Source organism: Trachypithecus francoisi, unplaced genomic scaffold (assembly GCF_009764315.1).
Source record: "Trachypithecus francoisi isolate TF-2019V2 unplaced genomic scaffold, Tfra_2.0 Lachesis_group11, whole genome shotgun sequence".
Taxonomy (NCBI): Eukaryota; Metazoa; Chordata; class Mammalia; order Primates; family Cercopithecidae; genus Trachypithecus; species Trachypithecus francoisi.
In genome coordinates this window covers 25,527,882-25,540,352 of record NW_022681456.1, presented here as the reverse complement: position 1 = coordinate 25,540,352, position 12,471 = coordinate 25,527,882, and the positions used below count along the sequence as shown (strand labels likewise).

Here is a 12,471-nt window from a genome sequence, read left to right as displayed (position 1 = left end):
GCGTTACAATGGTAATAAAAGCTGGAAAAACCAAACTGTCCAACAATAAAGATAATAAACCATCAAATACCCATTCAGTAGAAAGTAATGCATCATTAAAAAGGATAATTATGAAAACCACGTAGCGGCAAAGGAAAATACCCATGTAACAGCAGAGAAAAAGATAAAGTGAAAAAAGTAAGGATAAACAATTGTATAGAAAGTATGGTCTTGGGCCAGGCACAGTGGCTTATGCCTGTAATCCCAGCACTTTGGGATACTGGAGTGGGCATATGGCTTCAGTGCAGGAGTTCGAGACCAGCCTGGGCAACATGCCAAAACCCCATCTCTTTTTTTAAAAAAAGTTATTTATAAAAAAGAAAGAGAGTATGGTATGGTCTTAAGGCAGGTATGTGCCTGTAGTCCCAGCTACTCAAGAGTCTGAGGTGAGAGGATCACTTGAGCCCAGGAGTTCCAGTCCAGCCTGAGCAACATAGTGAGACCCCGTCTCTGAAAGAAAGAAAGAGAAAGAGAGAGAGAGAGAAAGAGAGAGAAAGAGAGAGAGAAAGAGAGAGAGAGAGAGACAGAGACAGAGACAGACTCTCTCTGTACTGGTTGACTGGAATTATAGCTGCAGAATTATAAAGACTGAATGAAAGAGATACTGGAAGAAAAAGAAGAAAAATGTGCAATTAAGAAATTCAGCTTAGTCAAACTGTATTAATAATGTGTTATACGCACATTTTAAGAGGAAAAGTACATAAATATAAACAAAGATACTTTTCCTGCCTAGAGATGAATATCTAATAGTGACAAACAGAAAAAAGTGTTATTCAGATCTTCAGGAACTAAACTTAAAAGCTGGCGCCATTCTTTTTTTCTAACATGCCAAATAACTACAACACTTACCAGGTAGAATGGTTCTGAAGTAACTGCTCTCCAGGTGCGGGTAAGGTGGCGGAGGTAGGGTGTAGTTTCTCTCAGGTAACCCACACATCACCCCTCGATCTCCAATACCCATTGGGAGCATTAGAGACAGAGCAGAAGGCAGAGAGCTCAGGGAGGGACCCAGGTTTGGAATTGCCACTGGGAGGCCTACAAAACAAAATTTTTTTTCTCAGTGAAAAGAAAATAGGTAATTAAAAATTCTCACGACAACCACTGGCTAAATTCTTAGAAAGGTTTTTACATATGGGCAAAAATCTCACCTAGTATCCCTTTTCATCCTTAGATAGATGATGTGCAAATATCCACAAACAGTCCTAAACAAAGTAGTCGTAGTCCCAAAGATAGTTTTTAAGTTAGTTCTAAACTGACAAGTTAATACTCTAATTGTCTGTATCGTGCTTAAATACCAAAATATTTAATTAATTAATTATCGATTGATTTGAGATGGAGTCTTGCTTTGTTGCCCAGGCTGGAGTGCAGTGGTGTGATCTCAGCTCACTGCAGTCTCCGCCTTGAGGTAGGGTTCAAGCGATTCTCCTACCTCAACCTTCTGAGTAGCTGGGATTACAGGCACACACCACCACACCCGGCTAATTTTTGTATCTTTGATAGAGACAGGGTCTCACCATGTTGGCCAGGCTGGTCTCGAACTCCTGGCCTCGAGTGATCCGCCCTCCTCAGCCTCTCAGAGTGCTGGGACTGCCACCGTGCCCAGCGAAAATATTTAATTTAGAATTAAAAACCGAGTTTAAACACAAGAAAACAAATTATATAGAGAAAAAAATGGAAACATAAAATATTCACAGGAGTGGTCCCTAGGTAGTGATAGTATGGAATTTTTTTGGTATTTTTTAAACTGTATTATAGTTACCATTTTATATGGTGAGAATTTTTCATTTCTACTTGGAAAATAACGTAATTTAGTTAGAAGTAAAACTGTACATGTACATTTTTATACCTTTTGTATATATGGTATACTTAGTGATTAACAAACCTTTAAATGTGAGATTGTATCTACTTTGAGTTATATGTACTTCCAAAGTGAAATGACTTTTACTGTGCCTAAGTATCATAACAAATACCCATCAACTAGGTCAGTGCTGATGGGCATATTTTTGCCAGGGGCAATTTTTTTTTTTTTTTGAGACAAGGTTTTGCTATGTTGCCCAGGCTGCAGCACAGCAGCATGATCATGGCTCACGCAGCCTCAGCTTTCCGGGCTCAAGTGGCCCTCCCATCTCAGCCTCCTACATAGCTCCTACATAGCTGGGACTACGGACGGGCATGTGCTACTATGCCCGGCTAATTTTTATTTTTTTCTTTGCAGGGATGGGGTCTCCTTATGTTACCCGGGCTGATCTTGAACTCCCGGGCTCAAGTGATCCTCCTGTCTTGGCTTCTCGAAGTGCTGGGATTACAGGCATAAGCCACTGTGCCTGGTCGGCAATATTTTTTAATGTTTTCCTCCTTAACAAGAGTGCCCACTAAAAGGAATGCCTACAAAACACTAATAATTTTTTTAAATTTCTTTTGTGGACACTTAAATGTGAAAAGACCCTAGTTTCGATGAATCTTATTTAACTGCTGCATTTTATTAATTAAGCAAGTAATTCTCTTTAGAGAACTATTTAAACAATATATAGATTTATTTACACTAACTCCAACTTTGACAAAGAAAGTCCAATACATTACCATGTCATTGATCCTAAAGAACTGACAGCTTGGCCGGGCGCGGTGGCTCAAGCCTGTAATCCCAGCACTTTGGGAGGCCAAGACAGGCGGATCACAAGGTCAGGAGATCGAGACCATCCTGGCTAACATGGTGAAACCCCGTCTCTACTACAAATACAAAAAACTAGCCGGGCGACGTGGCGGGCGCCTGTAGTCCCAGCTACTCGGGAGGCTGAGGCAGGAGAATGGCGTGAACCCGGGAGGCGGAGCTTGCAGTGAGCTGAGATCCGGCCACTGCACTCCAGCCTGGGCGACAGAGCGAGACTCCGTCTAAAAAAAAAAAAAAAAAAGAACTGACAGCTTATCATTATAATAATCAATAGAATATATATTCCATTTCAATGGAATAAGAAAATGAAGCTAGGCAGACAAAAGGTTTTAAAAGTACAGTGATGGCTGGCATGGTGGCTCACGCCTGTAATCCCAGCACTTTGGGAGGCCAAGGAGGGCAGATCGCCTGAGGTCAGGAGTTTAAGACCAGCCTGGCTAATATGGTGAAACCGTGTTTCTACTAAAAATACAAAAAATGAGTCGAGCGTGGTGGCGTGTGCCTATAGTCCCAGCTACTCGGGATGCTGAGGCAGGAGAATTGCTTCAACCTGGGAGGTGGAGGTTGCAGTGAGGCGAGATCGCACCATTGCACTCCAGCTTGGGCAATAAGAGTGAAACTCCATCTCAAAAAAAAAAAAAAAAAGAGAAAGAAAGAAAATTAGCCAGGTGTAGTGGCACCTGCCTATAATCCCAGCTACTCCGGAGGCCGAAGCAGGAGAATCATTTGAACCTGGGAAGCAAAGGTTGCTATCAGCTGAGATCCTGCCCCTGCACTCCAGCCTGGATGACAGAGTGACATTCCATTTTAAAAAAGAAAAAAAAAAAGTACAGTGATAGGAAGAATGAATTTTTCCTATACTATTTTGTTGCGTATGGAGGCTCATGAGGCGTTCCATGTAAAAGCCCCATGTAAAAATACCACACTTCTTTCCACTAATTTTAGACCTGGTGCACCTGCAGTTACTGCCATTTAATTTCAAACCCGGTGGAATATAAAGCCCAATTCCCCATGCTCTCTGGGAAGAGTTATTAGAGTAACTTTAACTGATTCTCTTCTATTAACCCAGGGACAGAGTACTAAAGTGTGAACCAGATGAATGGGCAACCCTAAATAAAATGCCAAGTTAATTACAGCTCTGGACAAAAAGCTACCAACTTAGAAGAGGACTATCAGAAAAAAACTGCTACTACTATCCACTAGAATTCTAATATTCTACCTCTACAAAAACCTTCTTTTCCATTACCTATCACATGTTGAACCACCATTCAGGCCTGCTTACCTTCTCCCTTCTACCCTTAAAGGGGCTCTGATCTCTTCTAGACTCCATTTAGAACTGATAACATAGTTAAGTGTTGAAAACAGTAGGTCTCCCTTACCACTCACCTGGGGCAGGGATGGCACTGTGAGTGGGTGAGGCAGCCAATCCCAGGTGACTTCCTGAGACTGGCAAGGCATTGCTCACAGAGGATGAAGTCAGCTGCTCCATCCCCACTGGGCTCAGGTTCATTTCATTCATTCTAGAAAAGAACACACACAACTAGTTATGCAAAAATTTACTCCGATGACTCTGTATTAAGATACTGAAGAAACTGAAACAGTGGGGATGGGGAAATGGGACTTGGCCAACGATTCACTTTTACACTCAACAATTCTCTTAGACAGCTAGTGCCATATTCTTTCTACTGATAAGAAAACTGAGATTGAGACATTAAAAAACTCAATTCAATGTCACATAGCAGAAACAGGATTTGAATTCTGCCTTGCTCGAAACTCTAGGCACACCATCTAAAGCAAGGTTTGCAGTCCTTACAGCACAATGGCAATGACAGTTTGTTTTTTTTACATCACTCAAGCTTCATCTTTTACAATATTTATTTTTCTCCAAATGGCTTATTATTTCAAATCAGTAGTTTTTTAGGCAGTGCATTTTAACTTACTCAAATAAATTTTACTAATCATTTCTAATAGGAGTTAAAGATCCAAATTATCAATGATGTGAAAAGCACCATATTTTCCCCATTCAGCAACAGTTTACTAAGATTCTGTATCAGTTTTTAATGTCCTAATATTAATGTCCTCCATATATTGAGGGTCACTATGCAAGCTTTGCTACCACTTCATTTAAAATGACTTCAAATCCTCACACCAATTCTGCAACGTAAGATAGATGAGGGAATTACGGCTCACAGAGGCCATGTCATATGCCCCAAATCACACAGCTATTAAGTGAAAGAACACAGATCAAACTGCAAAACACTGCCAAAAAGTTTTTCATTGCACCCAAACTTTTTTTTAACTACAGACTATTTTTAGCAAGGTGAAGAATCTAGGAATGACCTTTTCTATGCAATCCATCTTGCACTGCCATTACAAATGTCTTTTGAATAAGAGTAATACTGATTTGAATAAAACAGCACTGAAGGCTGTTATCAAAAAGTATTAGTTCTTTTATCAGAATTGAGAGACTGCCATATTACAAATATTATAGAACCACTAGGCTAGCCAACAGGTTATCCAAAAGGGGCTCTCTAATGACCTCCAGTCCTTACACTGGCCATCATAATAATGAATTATTCTCTGCATATGGTAAGGCTGAAGCAGAGAAGCAGAGAAGAGGAATCAACTGAGGTTACATATTCCTCAGCAGTGAAATCAAATCTAAATAGGTTTTTAATTCTGAAAAATGGCAACACCATTTTATCAATCAACCTGAAAATAATAATAGCTAAAATTTATGGCTCCCTTACCATGTGCTATGTATTGGGCTAAGTGATTTACATGTAACTATCTCTCTTAATCCTTTTGTTTTTGTTTTTGAGACAGGGTCTTGCTCAGTCGCTGCAAGCTGGAATGCAGTGGCATGATCACAGCTGACTGCAGTCTCTACCTTCTAGGCTCATGAGATCCTCCCACTTCAGCCCCCCAAGTAGCTGGAACCACAGGCATGTGCCCCCATGCCTGGCTAATTTGTTTTTATTTTGAAGAGATGGGGTCTCCCTATGTTGCCCAGGCTGGAGGTCAGTATTATTCTTAATCCCACTTTAAAGATGAGGAAACTTAAAATTCAGTGATGCTAAGAAACTTAACCAGAATCACATAACCAGTAAGGAGAGTTGGGATTTAAATTCAGATCTAATTTAAGAAACCAAAGCTCTTAACTATAGTAAGAAAAAGACATTACAATAAAGGAACTATATTGCCTTTTACACAGTTGCAATACATTAGGGCCTATCTACTTATATTGTGGCGTATATTTAAAGTTCTACATAGACCTGTTTCCTGCATTATGATACACCCGTAAGTTTCACCCTTATCTCTGGCCATGTATCCCATAAAACTAAGCTCTAAGACATCAATAAAATGTAAAAGGCCAACCTAGTACCTTGTATAGAACAGACATTCTGAATTTTTTTTCTAATTGGATTGAGCAATGCTAACTCATCATCCTTATCAGAAAGACAGCTAGAAGCATCTGGTAAATGAGGTACACCTTATGAAGAACAGCATGCTAATAACAGTTTTTATTATACTATAAAGCAGGCCAGGCGTGGTGATTTACACCTGTAATCCCAGCACTTCGGGAGGCCAAGGCAGAAGGATCGCTTGAGCCCAGGAATTGGAGACCTCCCTAGGCAACACAGTGAGACCCCTGTCTCTACTAAACATTTTTTTTTTTTTAACTTAGCCAGGCATGGTGGTTCGTGCTTGTGGTTCCAGCTACAGGGAGACTGAAGTGGGGAGGTCGGGGCTGTAGTGAGCTCTGCTTGCACCTCTACACTCCAGCCAGGGTGACAGAGTGAGACCGTGTCTTAAAAACAAAAACAAAAGCAAACAATCCCTGTAGCCTAGAGAAAACATATCTCCTTAATTTTGAAAGCTGCTGGGCTTGAGTTGATTTAAAACAGACTTTTCCCATAACTCTTTATAGCTACTCTTAATAATTAAAACACTACAATCACTACAGCCATAACAGCCTACTTAACAAATTGGTTACAATATTTTTTTAAAAGTACAGCTACAGGTCTGCACCTTCAACTCTCATTCTGAAAATTCCTGATATTTATTTAATCTCAAGATAAAAATCAGCATGGTGTTTCTAGGTTGAGTCCTAGGTCTTCTCACACCAGAGTTTAATGCGAGAGGCTCAGCAGATTTCTGCTTTGTTGTGAGTCACTAAAACATGATGACCTCAGCAGCCATAAACCAAAGGTAATGAGTATCTCACAGAGAGAAGGCAGATGAAGGGAATGTACAGTATGATCCTTATAAGACTTTCTCATTCTAAAATGCAATTCTGTTCTCATTTTCTTTCTCCTATGAGATTCTAAGAAGCAATCCCGGAAGATGGCAAGAATCAAGATACTAAGCTCTATCTTACCTACTCATTTAGGGTAAAATAATTTCCTACACAGTTCTGCAGTTTACGTGTGTGTTTCTAATTGACCTATGCAACCATCTGCCAGGTGCTGATTTTACACCTCTTCGCATAAAATATAAGAAACTGAAATGCAGTCACTTTGCAAAATGCAGTGGGGTTTCAATAATTTCAATGAATTTGTGCCTTATCTTCCTCATTCTAAACATATGGCCTTTGAAACGGTCTTGAAAAAACAGCTAAATACAACAATTTCTTTGGCCTGCTTCTGTACTTTAAACATCAGCACGAAGCTTGCAGAATTAAGAACTTAATTCCCTCACTCTATCGTCCCTGCCATACCAGCAAAACTCAAGGTGAAGCATAATGAGATAACAATACACGTTGGAATCCAGAAAAATATATTAAACGCTCAAATAACTGAAAGACACAGGAAAAAGGTGTCAACAAGCCAACAATAAACGTGTGGCTATTTGGAACAACTTTTCACATGTGGAGTAAATTAGGATGCACGAGATTACATTCCATCCAACACTTGTTTCTGGATTTCTTGTTCCCTTTGCAAATCACACCTGTAACCTTCTTAATCGCACCAAAAACAACGGCACTGACCCTGGACACTCACTTGCCAGATAGTTTCCAAAGATGTCACCAGTGCTGAAGCCCACCTCCCTACTTACCTGTGATGCATCGGCTTGGGGCCAAATGTCAGAGAAAGGAGGGCTCGGGTGGTGGGGAACAGGCATCAGGGTTTGCGTTCCAGGGTCACGTGCTACCGCACCTTGCTCACAACCGCTGCACCGACGCGGCCACTCGTCCCCGGGGTCTCCCGGGGCCGCCCAACTTCTCCCGACGGCCGGTGGCCGTGCACCCCGTCACGGGTTGGGGCATGTCGGGGAACACCCGGGGCCTTCCGTCCAGAAGCTTCGGGAGGGGGGCTGCCCAACCTGGGGGAGTGGGACAAGAGCGGTCACCAAAACCACAACGAGGTCGCAGCCCCCATCTTCTAGCCACCTGAGAGCCCCAGGCGCTGCCGACACCGCCTCCTAAGGGCTGCGGATTAGCCCGCCGGCCGGGGGCCCGCAGGCCGGGCCGCCTCTCCCCGCCCCGCTCCGGGCCCGCGCGCAACCCACCTGACAGCTGCGCTGGGGGCGCGCGCGCCTGCCCCACTGCTTTGTTCCTCATCCGGGCAGAGTTCGCCTCGGGGCCCTGCCCGTCCCCTCGGCCCCCTCACCCCGGGGGCCGTTGCCCTAACGTTGCCGCCCGGCCCGGCCCTTCCCGGCCCGCTGCTTCCTCAAGGCCGCACCCTCCGCGGCGCGTTTCCGGCTCCTCAGCCACTCTCGGCATCCGCCGCTCCGCCCCCAGTGCGTGCGCCCTCCCCGCCGCGGCCCGCAAGCGGCGCCGGCTCACTGCCTCGACCCTCTCCCAGCCCAGGCCTCTCCGCGCCTGCGCACGGCAGATGCGCTGGCCGCGAGAGGCTCGGCCGCGAGCTCTGCGTCTCCATCCGGCTGGCTAGAATCGAGCGCCGAGCGATCGACCCATAGTTGCTAGGCGACCAGGGTTGCTGTACCTGCAGGGAGTGAGTTTTGAATCCCCTAAATCCCGCAGACTCAAGATTTCAGTCTTCATGACATTCCCCTACTAGAGAAGCATGGGTCCACACAAAGCCCCCAAAATTCGAAGTACAAGATTTGGCCCCAAGAGTTGCCTCTGCTGCCCAGGAGGAATTGAGATTCTATCCTGAATATTTTTCGCCGTCTGCTACGCCTGAAGGCTGTCCAGTTTGCCTGCTTCCTATCGTAAATGCTGGGGTTTGGGATTTTAAACAAATTTCCTTCCCCTTTTCTCTGCCCTTAGTTCTCTACTGCGCGCCAGGCACTGTCCCTAACGCTCGGAGTACCGAGATGGCTTTAAAGGAAAATGGTCCCAAGCTCCTGAGCAGCAGACGTTGAAACTACACCACACTGCCTGGTGGCTCCCTTACACCAGCAGAACAGCAGATCCAGGGATTCTTCCTCTCATTCACAAAGCGTTTGTTAAATTAGATCTCAAACCTAGGGATACACAGCAAGGCACAAGCCCTGACCTTCACCTGCCTGCAGTCTAGTGGGGACTGATGAATTTTGAAAATTCAATCTAATATGAAAGGGTAGAGGCACATGCAACGTTTTGGATGAGAGTTGGGTGGGATGTCAACCCCCAAAATGGTTCCCTTCCTTTACTTCTCATGGAGAGAAAGCACATTCCAGATAAGGAAACTTCACTGAACATTGGCAGGCAGGTCACATTGGTTTTGCTCTCTGTTGACAACAAATAGAAGTCTAAATCAACAAGGTCATCATCCCAACTGAGAGACAGTATTCCTTGAAATGCGACTTCAAATCTGGAGCCTAGAGAATGATGATGTATCTTATTACCAGCCGAATACTTTCACTAGGTTTGGGTTTGGATGTCTATTCTTTTGGAACAATTTTATTAAGTTGAGAGGTGAACATAAAAATCAGGTCACATAAATGTAAGAGCTAAAACCATAATACTTAAGAAAATAAAGACAAAAATCTTTGTGACCTTGATAGGACACAAAAATCACAAACTATTAAAAAATTGGACGAGGTGCAGTGGCTCTCACCTCAGCACTTTGGGAAGCTGAGGTAGGAGGATCAGTTGAGCCCAGGTGTTTGAGACAATCCTGGGCAATAAAATGAGACCCTGTCTCTACAAAAAATAAAAAAATTAGCTGGGCATGGTGGTATGCACGTGTAGCTCCAGCTACTGTGCCCAGGAGTGTGAGGTTGCAATGAGCTAAGATTGTGCCACTGCACTCCAGCTCAGGTGACAGAGGGAGACCCTATCTCAAAAAAAAAAAAAAAAGACAAATTGAACTTCATCAAAATTAAAATGGTTGATCTTGAAAAGATACTGTCAACAAAATGAGTCAAGCGAGAGACTGGGAAAAAATATTTTCAGAACAAATATCTGACAAATGATTTGTATCTTGAATATATAAAGAACCCTTAAATACAATAATAAGAAGACAATTAAATTTTAAAACTTAGGCAAAAATCTCAACAGCCATTTCACCAAAGAAGATATATAGATGGCAATTAAGCACACAAAAAGATGTGCAGCATCATTAGGTATCAAAGAAATGCAAATCAAAGCACAATGAAATCATATTACACACTTACTAGAATGGCTAAAATTAAAAAGACCAACTATAACAAGTGTTGGCGCAGATATGGAGCAACTGGCACCCTCATGTTTTGTTGGTGGGAATGCAAAAAAATGTCACAGCCATTTTAGAATGGCAATTTCTTTTCCCTCTCTCTGTCTCTTTTTTTTTTTTTAGACAGAGTCTCACTGTCACCCAGGCTGGAGTGCTGTGCTGTGGTCTCGGCTCACTGCAGTCTCTGCCTCCTGGGTTCAAGTGATTCTCCTGCCTCAACTTCCCCAGCAACCTGTAGCTGGAATTACAGGTGCTCACCAGCATGCCCAGCGAATTTTTGTATTTTTAGTAGAGATGGGGTTTCACCATGTTGTCCAAGCTGGTTGCGAACTTCTGACCTCAAGTGATCTACCTGCCTTAGCCTCCCAAAGTGCTGGGATTACAGGCATAAGCCACCATGCCTGGCTGTCAATTTCTTATACTTCTTATACCATACAATTCTCCATACTCCTTAGGTATTTACCAAAGAAAAATAAAAACATATGTACAAAGACTTGTACACCAATGTCCATAGCTGCTTTATCTATAATAGGCCAGAACAGGAAATGACCCAAATGTCCATCAACTGGTAAATGAATAATGATAGTGTACAGTATCTATACAGTGGAATTCTACTCAGAAATAAAAAGGAACAAGCTGTTGATACATGGATGGATCTCAAAGCCATATTGTGCTAAGTGAAAGAAACCAGACACAATAGACTACATGTTTTGAGTCCAGGTATATGAAATTCTAGAAAAGGCAAAATTGTAGTAGTAGAAAGCAGAGAAGTGATTGTCAGAAGTTGGGAATGGGTTGGGGGATGAGATTGCCTACAGTGGGGGCATAAAAGAACTTTTAGAAGTGACGAAAATGGTCTTGATTATGGTAGAGGTTATACAACTGTATACATCTGTCCAAATTAATCAAATAGTAAGCTTGACATTGGTGAATTTTACTGTATGTAAAAATACCTGAAAAAGTCAATTAAAAAATTATGTCAAAATCTGAAGTGTTCTGACTCTACTCCCCAGACTAGGCCCACTGTATATGCTCTCTCATACTATCAATGTTTATTGTAATTAATTGTTTAATTTTCTATTTTGCCAAATAGATTTTAAATTTTGGGGAGAAGATTCATATCTATCTTATTTAATGCTATACAACATAGCACTATACCTGGCATATATTAGATATTCAATAAATTTCTGGTGCATGAGGGAAAGTCAAACTGGCATAATTTGAAGCCACACATATTGACTCACATATCTATTTACTTGGAGATGTACAGCAAATGGTTGCTCAAAGATTGCCTTAACTGCTGATTTGGGGTGACTTACCCCTTTAAGGAGACTCCACAGTGCTGTTAAGACAATAAAAACAATGGAAAGGCCAGACACAGTGGCTCATACCTGTAATCCTAGCACTTTGGGCAGCCAAGGTTGGTGGATTGCTTGAGTCCAGGAGTTCAGGATCAGCTGAGCAACATGGTGAAACCCTGTCTTTACAAAAATTACAAAAATTAGCCCGGTGTGATGGTACATGCCTGTGGTCCCAGCTACTTGGGAGGCTGAGATAGGAGGATCTTTTGAGCCTGGGAGGTTGACAGTGCAGTAAGCTGTGATCAGGCCACTGCCACTGCACTCTGGCCTGGGCAACAGGGCAAGACACTGCCTCAAACAACAACAACAAAAATGGGAGAAACTGGCCAATCACACAAGTAGAAATGAAGAGCTTTGGCGTGGCAGAACAAGGAGGATACGTTCTGAGGAATGCATCCTTAGGCAATTTTGTGGTTGTGCAAACATCATAGAGTGCACTTACACATACCTTGATGGTCTAACCTACTACACCCCTAGGCTAGATGGTATGGCCTATGGCTCCTAGGTTACAAACCTGCATAGCATGTTACTGTACGGAATACTCCAGACAATTGTAACATCCTAGTGTTTGTGTATCTAAACATATCTAAGCATAGAAAAAGTACAGTAAAAATATGGATAAAAGATGAAAAAATGGTATGCCTGTATGGGGCAGCTTCATTATAATCTTATGGGACCACTCTTGTATATCCAGTCTGTCGTTGACCAAACCATCATTGTGTGGCACAGGACTGCATTAGCATGATTGTGAAATAATGATGGAGAGTAAAATCAAGGGTAGACCTTAGAGATAATATCA

At 42.6% G+C, this 12,471-nt stretch overlaps 1 protein-coding gene across 4 annotated transcripts in view; it reads right to left on the bottom strand.

The window, feature by feature from the left end:
* Positions 1–8,547, bottom strand: part of PRDM4 (PR/SET domain 4) — a 28,770-nt gene extending 20,223 nt beyond the window's left edge. Inside the window, exons 1-4 of one of the 4 annotated variants that reach the window (XM_033220765.1) lie at positions 8,496–8,547; positions 7,766–8,032; positions 4,094–4,227; positions 889–1,074 (exon numbers count right to left, since the gene is read on the bottom strand). In XM_033220765.1, the coding sequence (XP_033076656.1) occupies positions 889–1,074; positions 4,094–4,227; positions 7,766–7,776 (331 nt within the window). In that variant the 5' untranslated portion in view covers positions 7,777–8,032; positions 8,496–8,547. Of the gene's footprint in view, positions 1–888; positions 1,075–4,093; positions 4,228–7,765; positions 8,033–8,218 lie in introns of all 4 variants that reach the window. The other 3 variants (XM_033220764.1, XM_033220768.1, XM_033220766.1) reach the window with 3 other exon arrangements.
* Between the last annotated feature and the right edge of the window lie 3,924 nt (positions 8,548–12,471).